Raw genomic sequence first — 13,485 nt, 5'->3', positions numbered from 1 at the left:
CTTTATTTAAATAGTAATGCCTCTGGTCCTTATTAACTGAGGATCATCCAGGATGCCATTTTTAATTTTGTAGGGTGGGAATAATATGTCCTACCGTATTGTTATAAAGATTAAATGAGATTTTACACACACATGTTTTACATATATTCGTATCTACATACATTTATATGTACATATAAAATATTTTTAACAGAGTACTGAAAGTCAACAAATATTATTAAATATTAATAATATTAGTCAAGCAATATTATTTCCATATTTCCAATCAGTAGAAAAAGAATAATTGATTCAAAAAGGATGTTGGAATTATTCAATAATTTTTGGATGCAGTGATATTTCTTTCTTAAACCATGTACCAAAATAAAATAAAAGCTCCAACGCTGATTTGTTTCTCGCATTTTCCTCTATCTCTTTTCTTGTGTCACACTGATTATCAAATCTGTCTCTCAAAGCTCTTCCCCCTTCTTTTTCTTCTTGGCTAGTTCAGGTCATTGCCATCTCCCACTGATTTTCAGCAGTAGTTTCCAAAGTGTCTGTTTGTCTCCAGCCTCTCGGTCTTCAAATCCATCTACCCCTTGCCACAGTATTGATCTGTCTGAAACACAAGGCTGTGCTGCTTTGCTGCTTAAAACCTTTCAGTGACTTGCATTGCTTTCAAAGTACAACCTAAGGCTCTGCAAGATGTGCATTCTCCTTGCTTCTGCGTAGCTCACCATTCATTCCCTTTGCTCATCAGAAACACTGGGAGGAATAAAGTACCCCTGGATATAGGGCCAGCACAGGACAGAGGGTATTGTTAGCACTGCCCCAGGAATGGCAGGAGGCTCCTCCCTTCACAGTTCCTTTGTGAACCTGGAAATAAGAGTGGTCAGAGCAGGCTGGTTTCCGTGCCCATGAGAGAAGATGATTACTAAGAGCAGTCCTCCTTGCACTGGGGGCAGGTGCTCACTGTATGACTCTGCCAGAAAGAAGGCATGGAAAGGAGGTGGGAAAATGGTCCTGCAGTGGGATTTGGGAGTGGAAGTGGCTGTCTTTTTATTTTTATTTAATCATAGCAGTGTACATTAATACTATCATGAGGTAGAGTGTACTGTTTCTATATACAATTTGAAATACTTTCATCCAACTGGTTAACATAGCCTTCATGTCTTTTTCTTAGTTATTGTGTCAAGACATTCGTATTTTACATTTAGAGAGATTCACATGTACCCTTATAGGATGTCTTTTACAGATACCTTAACAAATGGCCTTCCTTCTGAACGGGTGGGTCGTGACCCCTTTTTAACAATGAAAATACATTGCGGCATTGGGAAGGTTGAGAACTACTGGTCTAGGCTATGTCCAGGTTCAGTTCCTTCTCTGAGGTTCCAGAATACCTTCTGCATTCTTTCTACTTTGCTTACTGCATATTTCAGTATGAGGATGTGGTGATCCGCTCACCTGACTAAGAACGCCTTTGGGGCCAGGATTGCAGGAGGGCTGGAGGGGTGGGTGCCTGGGTGTGAGTATGTGTGTGTTGGTTTCAATTTTTATATTTGCCAGCACCTAAAGAAGGCAATCTTGTGTTTGTCAAGGAGGCAAAACAAAAACCATGAAAGGGAAATAAAAAAATGAATCTCCACATTTCGGTGAAGATGTCATGAAACTTTTTAGAGCTTTTATGTGAGTTCAGTGGCTGAAAGGCTGAGTATTGTTGACCCTTTTTAAAGCCACCTCTGCTTTTCATAGAGTTCCTCAGCCTAAATAAGCTATGGGGGGCGGGGAATGCTTTTCTTAGTCTTTCCTTATATAGCAAGGAAATGAACCCTTCATAGTATTACTGGGGATAATTAATATCTAAATATTCATAATTATAATGCTGATGCAATGACAAGGCTTTCAGAAGGGTCATTTAATACTAGCTTTATCATTTGTGTCAATAGATACTGTAACCTAGGTTGTTATATTTTTTTCTGAAAACAGTTGAGATGCCTCAGTATAGTTTTTAAGTTTCTGACAAATTTTAATTTTGAGCTAGATTTTTTCCATGGTTGGCTTTGAAATAAGAAGCAAATTAATTTTGGAAAAGCCTTAGGAAAATTGCTCAAATAGTTAAAACCTAGGAAAGAGTAAATTACTTTTAACTAGTTGAAAGTCAATTTGAATCACTTACACATGGTTGAACTTTAAAAGTCAAAGTTTTCCATTATCTGATTTTTACCGAGTGAGTACCTCATGAGCTATTTACAAAATAAACCTGTTGTAATATTTTTTTTTGTACAGTTAATGGAGGGGTGGTACAAATAAATGACAGCATTTATTAAAATAAAAGCTCTTTTTGGGTGGCACCTGTGGCTCAGTGAGTAGGGCGCTGGCCCCATATGTCAATGGTGGCAAGTTCAAACCCAACCCTGGCCAAACTGCAACAAAAAAATAACCGGGCACTGTGATGAGTACCTGAAGTCCCAGCTACTCTGGAGGCTGAGGCAAGAGAATCGCCTGAGCCCAAGAGCTGGAGGTTGCTGGGAGCAATAACACCACGGCACTCTACTGAGGGCGACAGAGTGAGACTCTGTCTCCAAAAAACAAACAAACAAAAAGCTCTTTTTTTCCCCTGAAGCTTCTGAATTTTGCCTTTGCCATCAAGAATGACCCCCAAATTCATAAATTCATATTTGGTGTGAATGATAGATTTTGTTTCCACTGTAGAACAGTGACACATTCATGTAAAGTATCTTTTTTTTAAATTGATTTAATTCACCATATTGGAAAATTTTAATTGTGTTTGCTTTGTAATTTGGGGAATATATCAACCCAACCAAAATTCTTGATAATCTGGACAAGAAATAATAAGATAGACATGTTTTAAGTTATATGGGGTTGTGGGTTGAATGGAGATGGTTGCAGTAGGGTGGGGCCTCAATACAAATCTCTTGAAGTTGGTTGATATCCTGTTTATGGTTATATATTTATAGCTTAGAAAATATATATAACTGAAGATAGGTAAGAGCTGTAGTAGTCTTAAATTCCTGCTACCCCTCTCCCTCAATTGACTTAACACCAAATACATTGATACGCAGCTATACATGGAAGACATATCGTATGAGTTTTTTGTAGTTGCCACAACAAAATCCCACAGACAGGTGGCTTAGATAACAGCGATGTATTTTCTGACAGCTCTGGAAGGTAGGTGTCTGAGATCAAGGTCTCGGCAGAGTTATTTCTTCTGAGGCCTCCCCTTTTGGCCTGTCAATGGCCACCTTTTCTCTTGTGTCCTCACCTGATCATCCGGGGATCTGTGTTGATTGTGTCCTAATTGCTTCTGCTCATAAGGACGCCAGTCGTATTTGATTAAAGCCTACACATAGGATTTCATTTTACCTCGATTACATCTTCAGAGGCTCTATCTTCAGATACAGTCACTTCGGCAGTACTGGGGGATGAGGGGCTAACATAGCAATTTTGCGGGGTGACACAAGTCAACCTGTAACACAGATATAAAGCTACTTAGCTTGTATAAACTGTCCATATGCAGGCACACCTCACTTTATTGTGCTTTACTCCAGTGCATTTCACAGATGTTATACAAATGGAAGGTTTATGGCAACCCTGCATAGAGCAAGTCTCCTGGAGCCATTCTTGAAATATTTGAAATTTATCCATTACTATCATCTGTTGTGGTGATCGGTGATCATTGACATTACAGTTGTAATTGTTTTGGAGCACCATGAATTGCCACTGAATCAGATGGCAAATTCAATCCATAAATCTTGTGTGTGTTCTGACTATTCTACTGACTGGCTGTTCTCCCCATCTCTCCATTGGCCTATGGATTCCAAGACAAAGCAATATTGAAGGTTTTCACTAGTGAACTTATTAAATTAGGCCAATGAGTGGCCTCTTAAGTGCTCAAGGAAGAGTCACACATCTCACTTTTTATCAAAAGCTGGAAACAATTAAACTTAGTAACAAAGTGCATCGAAAGTTGAGATAGGCTGAAAGCTAGGTCTTTTGTGCCAAGCACTTAGCCACATTGTGAATGTGAAAGAAAAGTTCTTGAAAGAAATTAAAAGTGCCACTCCAATAAACGCGTGAACAATAAGAAAGTGAAAAATCTTACTGCCGATACAGAGAAAGTATGATTGGTCTGGATAGACGGTCAGACCAGCCGCAGCATCCCTTGGTTAAGCCAAAGCCTAATGCAGAGGAATGACCTCACTTCCCTTAGTTCTTTGAAAGCTAAGAGAGGTGAGGAAGCTGCAGAGGAAAAGTTTGAAGTTAGCAGAGGTTGGTTCATGTAGTTGAAGGAAAGAAACTATTTCCATAATATAATACTGCAAGGTGAAGCAGCAAGTGCTGATGCAGCAAGTTTTAGCTAAGATCATTGATGCAAAGGTGGTTACCTTCAACAAGAGTTTCAGCATGGTTGCAATAACCTGCTGTTGGAAGATGACATAACTAGAGAGGAGAAATCAGTGCTTGGCTTCAAAGCTTCAAAAAACCTGGCTGACTCTCTGCTTAGGGGCTAATGAAGCTGATGAATGTAAGCTGAAGAAAATAGTCATTTACCATTTTGCAAATCCTAAGTATCTTAAGAATTATGTTAAATCTGTGCCTGTGTTCTCTAAATGGAACAAGGGCTGCATGACAACACATCGGTGACAGCTTGGTTTAGTAACTATTTTAAGCCCATTGTTGAGACCTACTGCTCAGAAAAAATTACTTCTCAAGAATTTTGATGGATATGTACAAGGAGTTAATGATATTGTCATACCTACAAACACAACATCATCCTGTAGCCCATGGATCAAGGAGTAATTTTAACTTTGAAGTCTTGCTATTTAAGAAATACACTTTGTGACTTGGTGCCCATAGCTCAGTGAGTAGGGTGCCAGCCACAGACACCAAAGATGGCAGGTTCAAGCCCAGCCCAGGCCTCCTAAACAATGACAACTGCAAACCCCCCCCTCAAAAAAAAATAGCCGGGCATTGTGACAGGCACCTGTAAGTCCCATCTTCTTGGGAGGCTGAAGCAAGAGAATTGCTTAAGTTCAGGAGTTTGAGGTTACTGTGAGCTGTGACGCCATGACACTCTACCAAGGGTGACATAGTGAGATTATGTTTCAAAAAAAAAAAAGAAAAGAAATACACTGTGTAAAGCTATCACTGCCATAAAGGGTAATTCCTGAGATAGATGTGGGCAAAGCAAATTCAAACCTTCTGGAGAGAATTCACCATTATAGATACTTTAGAAACATTCATGATTCATAGGAGGAGGCCAAAATATCAACATTAATTGGCATTAAGAAGAAGGTGACTAGAAGAAGCCCTTATGGATGACTTTGAGGAGTTCAAGACTTCAGTGGTGGAAGTAACAGTAGATGTGGTAGAAACAGCAAGAAAACTTGAATTAGAAGGATAGCCTGAAGATAAGCCCAAATTCCTGCCGTCTCGTGATAAAACTTGAAAGGATGAAGAATTGCTTCCCTTGAATGGGCAAAGACATGGTTTTTTGAAGTGGTATCTAGTCCTGGTGAAGGTGCTGTGAGCATTGTGGGTGTGACAGCAAATGATTTAGAATGGTACATAAACTTAGTGGGTAGAGCAGTGGTAAAGTCAAGGTTTGAAAGAATTGGCTCTAATTTTGAAAGAAATTCTGCGAGTGAAAGTCTGTAAAGACATTGCATGCACAGAAAAATCTGTTGTGAAAGGAAATGTCATCCTATAAGGCCAACTTCATCATTGTCTTATTTTAACAAATTACCAGAGACACCTCAATCTTCAGCCAACACCACTCTGATCAGTCAACAGCTATTACCATTCAGGCAAGACCCTTCACCAGCAAAGCAATTACTCTGGAGGCTCAGGTGATTGTAAGCAGGTTTAGCAATAAAGTATTTTTAAATTCGGGATATATGCATTGTTTATTTAGACAGAAGCTGTTGCACACCTAATAAAATATAATATCATCTACAAATAACTATAAAAATTATTTCGCCAAAATGTTTATGTGACTTGTTTTATCTTTATACATTTTTGCAATGCTTGGAACCCACAGTACAGTACAGTATTTGTATATACAGACATATTTGTATTTGTATATACAGACATATATTTAAACACACGTACACTGTGGCCTGAGGGTAACATAATGGCTATTACATAAATATGCATATCCAAAGGAAAGATAATTATGTTAATTTCATTGTATATATTCATGAATTTAGAAATTGAGAAAAGATAATATTACAATACATGCATATTTTAAAAATTTTATAGAATCGTCTAGATCAGCAGTTCTCAACCTGTGGGTTTTCAACCCACAGATAATATCTCAACCCACAAAGATAATAGGTTAAGAACCTCTTTGTAACAATGAAAATACATGGTGGCATTAGGAAGGTTGAGAACCATTGATTTAGATTTTAACTAATGGGCTTTAAATGTCCACAGAATTTGTTGTTAACAGTTAGATGCTAGTAATGCAAAAACGCTCAGAACATCATAGCAGGTGTTTTCCCATCAATCCAAATTTCCCAGGGGTAAGTCCGTCTCTAGGATCAATAGTCAAATCATCTTAAGACTTCCTATGACTTAACCTATCTAGTAACGCTCCTTAAAACTTCATTCTTCATCTTTTACTTTTTCATATCCAAATTTCCTCACGACTGGAGCATGAAAAATTCCCCAACTTTCTGCCATCAATCTCTTTTCCTTCTACTTTATTCTATCACCTGTCAGTTAAACCAGTTTTCTCTTCATTCCTTCAGCATGTTATACTGTTACTTTGATTCATTTCACCCTACCCAGAACACCTCTCCACCAGTCCCCAGCCTGTGTATCTTCACCTGCCTGGAATTAGTTCTCCCATAACATTGATGGCACTCACTGATGGTCAGTACTACTCAAATAAGCATGGGATTAGAAAAGATAGGAATGAAGTAGACACCAGGTTTGGCTTTATCTTTTTATTTTTGTCTCCCACTGCACCCAGCAAAGTTCTGGTCACCTACTAAATCTCAGAGGTGCTTCTTAATCGATTAATTTACAACAGGAATAATAAAATATATAAAATGAATTTTCACTGTGAAGAGCACCACAGTGTCTACACTTTTCCATAGTTAGTTTCAAGATGGCATTCATTGAATGAGGGCTGCAAATGGATTAAACAGTGGAAGCATTTAAATTGTCAGTTTTAATATGCACATTGTCATACCAATTTTGCTATTTTAACTGGTTTGCATGAATACAAATTCGCCTTTTAAATATCTAAACTTCCCTTTATAACATCAGGTAGTGTTTTGAAGATTAAATATTAAAAATAGCAAATGACAAGCAGAGTTTCCATCACGTATCATGAGCTGTTCCCTCTCTTTCCTGTAGCATAAGATTTTTTAACCAGGTGCGGTGGCTCACTCCTCTAATCCTATCACTCTGGAAGGCTGAGGCGGGTGGATCACCTGAGCTCAGGAGTTCCAGACCAGCCTGAGCAAGAGTGAGACCCCATCTCTACCAAAAATAGAAAAACTAGCCAGGGGTTGTGGCAGGAGCCTGTAGTCCCAGCTACTCACGAGCCTGAGCCCCAGGAGGATTGCTTGAGCCCAAGTGTTTGAGGTTGCTGTGAGCTATGATGACACCATGGCACTCTACCCAGGGTGACCAAGTGAGACTCTTTCTCAAAAAAAAAAAAACAGGTTTTTATCCCCTATTTCCTGGATCCTTCTCATTAGCATACAAGCATGCTGTAATTTTTCCATATCTCCGCCTTTTAAATAAAGTTTTCTTAATCACTAGCTACTGCAAAATACCTCAGTGGAATTCTGTTCCAATACTTCTCAGACTCCAGGATGCATATAAATCAGCTTGGAATCTTGTTAAAATTTAAATTCTTATTCAAAAGGTGTATTTTGCACGAACAGATTCTCCAAGTATATTTGGATGCAGTCGTGCTGGGTACCACTGAGTCAGGACCTTTCCTGTCACTGCAGTCAAGATGTCCTCGATTGCATCATTGCGTTCATCTCTTGGCTTGACTTGGGAGAATCCACTCCACATTCCTGCCCTCACGTTGCCAGGCCTCAGGTCTTTGCTTGCTGTTGGCCAAAGACATCTGTCCTTTGCAATGTGGACTTCTCCATAGGGCAACTCACAGCCTGGTTACTTGCTCCACGAGGCTGGTGGAGGGACAGGTGGCAGGGGAGAGAGGGATGGGGTGCTGGGGAGACAACAAGCAGGACAGAGCTAAAAATTCTTTTTGTAACCTAATCTCAGAAGCAAAATCTTATCGCTTTTATTATATTCTATTCATTTCAATCCAGCTCACACTCAAGAGGAAGGGATTACACGGGATATAAACACAAGGAATTGGGAATCAGTGGAGGGTCTATGTTAGAGCCTGGCTGCCTGCCACAGTATAATCGGGGGGGCTCTGAAATTCTGTTGAAATCCTAGGTGAAGCCAGTGTTCCTTATGGATTCTCTTGCTTTGAAAAGCCAGGGTCTACACTCCCTGCCTCTAGTTCCTTTCCTTCTGTAATTCTCTATTCATCATACTCTCTCCAGTCAGGCTTTACCACCGTCCACGCCACTGAAACCGCCCTTTTGAAGTTACCAAATGACCTCCACCTTACTAAATCCAACATTTAAAAAACTTGATCACTCTCTCTGCGAGTCTTTCTTTACTTGGCTTCTGGAACACCAAGTTTATATTTCTTCTCAGTCTCTGCTGCTCCTTACCTAGTTCCCTGACAATCAATGTTAGGGGCCCCCAGTCCACTCGTTGGACCTCTTTTATCTGGAGCTCCTGTTAACTCCTAAATGGTCTGCTCAGGCTCACAGCTTTACGTTCCAGATACATGCAAACCACTCTGAAGCTTATGTAGACTTTCCCCCTAAAGTCCCAACATATTTATCAAGTGCCTAAAGAACGCCCGTGGTTGGATATCTAAAAGTAAAGTTGAACTTAGTGAGTAAAACAGAACTCTGTGTTTGCACCCCTACGCCCACCCCCAGACCCCCAGCAGTCCTGCTTCCCATCCACGTTTACAAATCCAGTAAACACTGACACTCTTCACTAACACTCAGGAGCTAAGGTGAAGGAACTGGAACTCACCCTTGTGTGTTCTCCTATTCTCATTTATATGTCATTAAAGTTTCATCAGTTACATGCCTACATATCATTTGAATCTCCCTTTCACTCTCCATCCCAGTGTCACCACCTAAAAGTCCAAACCTTATTACCTATTATACAGATTTTTTCATCTATTTACTAGTTGATTACAGTTTCCAACCTCAAACCCAAGTGATCTTATCCAGTCTGGTTTCCACATTCACAGTTACCTTTATCCCATAGGATAAAATTTATATATTTATTTACTTCTTTCTTTAGCCAGAGTCTCACTCAGTTGCCCTGGGTAGAATACTGTGGTCATCATAGCTCACAGCTACCTCAGCTCTTAGGCTCAAGCCATCCTCCTGGTTCAGCCTCCTGAGTAGCTGGGACTATAGGCACCCACCACAACACCCGGCTAGTTTTTCTGTTTTTGGTAGAGATGGGGTCTTGCTCTTGCTTAGGCTGGTCTCAAACTTCTGAGTTCAGGTGATCCACTCACCTCAGCCTCCCAGAGTGCTGGGAGGATTACAGGCTAAAGTTTATATTTTTCATGTCGTTTGTAAAACTATACGTAATCCAGCACCTGACTCCCTCTTCCCTATTTTTACTCTACACCTCAGCAGTACAGGGACCAGGCTCTGCCATCCAACTTCCCTGTGACTCTACATCTTCATGAATATTGTTTCTCTGGCTGGAACACTCTTCCTTCCCTCTTTACCTGATGGCTTTCACTTAATTCCTGTGTCAGTTTAAACATGACTTTTTCCTGGAGGCAGTCTCTGACCTCTTGAGTAGGTTTGGCGAACCCACAGTGTAGTCCATAGCAGTAAGTACTTCCCTATCTTAACTGTCAGTATATTTCATAGTAATTATTTAATTATCTTTTTCACCTTTTAACCTGTAAGCTCTGGAAAGGTCAAATCCATGGAAGTAGATTCAGGTATTTTGAAGGCTGAAACATACAATTTGGGGGACCTTCTCTAGAATAAAAATACAAAGGTTTTATACACGTACACTTAGAAATGAAAGTGAGTATTGATCACAATAAAGTATAAACTTGAGAAATACAACAAATATAAAAATGTATGACAAATATAAAAATATAAAGTGAACACATTGCCAGGGGCCCTTTCTGGAAGCCCAAAGCTTAAATTCCTAGCACATCGACAACTGGATAATTAGTCTTTTTATTTCTAATGCTTAACACCCAGCATATCCTCTGTAAATATTTTTGAATGAGTGTATTAATTTAGGAAGAAAACTTCGCAATTAAGTTTATGATTTTCTAAGATAAAATCCTTTGGGGGAGGGGACACCATCTATTTTCAGTTTTATTTATGATAGACTTTTGTAAACATTTCTCCCAGGAATAGCCAAGATGACAATTTTTTTACATACCTTAAAAACCAGAAAAAGAATTTTACTGTGAATTCATCCACGTGATAATTGGATTTGAATCAAGACGGTATCGTAGCTTACCTTTAAAAGATAAGCACCTTTGCTTCAGTCTTGAGAGTTTGTTCAAATAAGTTTAGTTAAGTTCCTTTAAGGATAATGTGGTGAATTTGTTGAGGAGTTGCTGTGCTCGTATCAAGATGGTGTGTGTGTGTGTGTGAGTGCGTGTGGAGTGTGTGTGTGCGCGAGTGCGTGCTTGCAGCCCTCTGATCAATGCACACTTTTCTCCCCATTTTCATAAATACATCATGAAAAAAGGATGAGGTTTCCGCCTTAATTGCTTGTGCCTTTTATTCACATTCCTCTCTCAGCCAGAATTGTGAAAAGAGTGTTAGTAAAAGGCTGCACAATAGAGCTTTTCATTAGGCCCCAGCAAGGCACACAAAAGAAGGCTTTTGGAAAGAGTGAATGCATGAGTTTAATTTGCAGGTGGAGAGTAGATAAAAGGTGCTGACGCCTCTATTATTCTCTTACTTAGGTGACCCTTACCCTGTTCAGCTGATCCCAACTACCATGGCAGCTGCTGCCGCAGCAACACCGGGCTTAGGCCCACTCCAACTGCAGGTAAGTCAGGAGACAATCCCGAGGGGACAAAGGTTAAGTAAATGTAGAAAACAGCTATTATCGTGTTAAAGCAAAACAAAACTGACGAGTGATGTGCGGCACACACATTTTTGTTTTTAAGTTTATTTGGACTGATCCTCAACCAGAGGTTGAGATGTGGATTCTTTTCATCTTCAGCCCCGTTTTCTGTATTCGAGGTCATTTATTATAGGTTTGCTTTGCGCCTGATAGGATGTAAGAAAGTGAGCTGTGGATTTGCTTTGATCGCTGTGTGCCATAATTTTGTCACAGGATGGTCTCCAACGAGATGAAAAGAACAAAAAAATGCTGCAACAGATATTAAAACAGACACTTGTGGAGCGAGGCGACTTAACAAAATCTGCTTTTAGATTTGTTCAAGATACCCGGGATTATGGAAGCGCTTCGCAGGCCCCTTTGTTCTTTTGCTAATGCCAGTTCACTTGGTCAAGCAAGGCATGGTAGACTGAATCAGCAGGTGCCCCGAGGAGCATAACTTCATCTCTGACATCCGATTAATACCTTTTAGCCCTGTAGAGTATATATCCCCGTACACCCAAGAACGTCAGTGATGACTTTCCCAGATGTCCAAGTGATTTTAGAAATTTTGTCTTGGAGGTTAACAAGAGAATCAATGAAATTATAGTAAAGGTTGCTTTCATTAACCGTTTCCATTGTTGAGTCACATTTCACAAAGTGTTTCTGTTGTTATAGACCCTCTAATGATGTAATTACCAGGAATAGAAAATCACCCAGTAATAGGATTAATCTCCTCTGATGAAGATTTTCGTATGTTCCTAAGCATGCAATCCACAGTGTGCCTGTGAAGCCAGATATAGAGAAGTTGTGCTTAATAAAATTAAATTGTATTCATGAAAGTGCACTGTCAGGATAGATGATCCTAGTCTATAAGGAAACTATAGTTTTATATCGTAGCACTGAGGGACAGATCATCTGGTGCGCACGTGGGTTCGTCAGAAGACCCAGAGGGTTTCTGAGAGGCCAGTGGAGTTTCACAGGAGGAACTACCAGTGTTCCAGCTGAGACATACCGTGTTCTTACAGAGGTTAATAACGTTCATTTCTATTACATCTTGGCTACGAAAAACTACACTGCAAGTGTCTGTTTCTTTGAGTCAGAAATACCTTGGGAAGCGTTAGAGCCATGGGGACAATAAAAGTAACGTGACATTTGTTATCCTTTGAAACGGCACCTGGGGAATAACTATAACATGGAAAAGTGATTATAATAGATAAAACTAAAAAGAGTAATGGGATTGAAGCAAGGGAGAAGAATATCCCGCCATAGATCTGAATGTGGGAATGGGAGTTTTAGAGATTTAGTATGTCAGTTTTCAAAGCAAGTTAGACATTCTCCATTGTGGGAGAGTGAGAGGAAGTGAGGGCCGCTGGAGGCAACTGCTGTGTTTTACTGTACGACTCTTTACAGCTGTGCTAAGAACAATCTAACCTCCTTTTCCTACAGAGATAACATGAGAATATGCCATGCAAATTAAGTTTTATCCATTCTTATGTTAGCCGATCCTTGTGAGATTTCAAAATATTTAAAAATAATTATCTTTTGATATCACTAAACAAGAAAGACTTTGGATACCATACATTTTTCTTCTTTTAACTACAATTTGATCTGTAAATGAGATAAAGTTCCTTTTATGTAAATGGCATTATACACGTTAAAATTCATGAGTTTCAGTTGGGGTCTCAAACAAGCAACACTGTAGTGTAACAAGAAAATTAATAATCTCAAACTTTTTCATGGAAAGTCATGAGCTACTATTAAAGCACACTCACACAAACCCACATGCACTTTTTTGTTTGTTTGTTTGTTTGTTTGCAGCGGAAAAAAAAATTATTCAGATGCAGACACATTCCAAAAGCTTGCCAGGGCAGAGAATCTTTGACCTTTTTCCCCTCCACCCAAGTGAATTCCTGCTCACTTTGGCTAGGCAATCTCACTTTTCTACTTGTTCCTAACCCCAAATTCAGACTCCTGACCTTGATGTTGACCTTCTCTTGAGCTGCAAAGAATACTGGTTACTCTTCCTGGGGTGGCTCTTTAGCATCAAATTTCTGTTCTACTCCACGAATCTGATGGAATGGGTCAGAGAAAACCTAACTGCCATGCCTAGTCAGAAGTCTTACCATAGGCCTTACCCCAACTTCGCCCCAATCTTGTGAACATATTTTTGGAAAGTTTCATCCCAGTCAGGTGTGAGTTCTAAGCCAGTTTTAATTTTCTCCAAGTTCAGCTCTGTTAAATCTTTGTTTTCCATCTCATAATAGTACCTGAGTAGACTCCATTGCTTCCTGATCCTTTCAGTTAAGATTCAGTCCTACT

The 13,485-nt window shown here is 39.6% G+C and overlaps 1 protein-coding gene across 15 annotated transcripts in view; it reads left to right on the top strand.

The window, feature by feature from the left end:
- The window catches only part of SOX5 (SRY-box 5), a 1,023,582-nt gene that overhangs the window by 898,584 nt on the left and 111,513 nt on the right, over positions 1–13,485 (top strand). For all 15 annotated transcript variants that reach the window (XM_003792460.3, XM_003792461.3, XM_012806794.2 and 12 more), the window contains one exon: positions 11,024–11,109. In XM_003792460.3, coding sequence (XP_003792508.1) covers positions 11,024–11,109 — 86 coding nt within the window. The remainder of the gene's footprint in view (positions 1–11,023; positions 11,110–13,485) is intronic.

This window comes from Otolemur garnettii, unplaced genomic scaffold (assembly GCF_000181295.1).
Source record: "Otolemur garnettii isolate 467f Iridium unplaced genomic scaffold, OtoGar3 scaffold00057, whole genome shotgun sequence".
Taxonomy (NCBI): domain Eukaryota; kingdom Metazoa; phylum Chordata; class Mammalia; order Primates; family Galagidae; genus Otolemur; species Otolemur garnettii.
The sequence above is the reverse complement of the archived record's forward strand: the minus strand, read 5'-3'. Positions and strand labels throughout refer to the sequence as shown.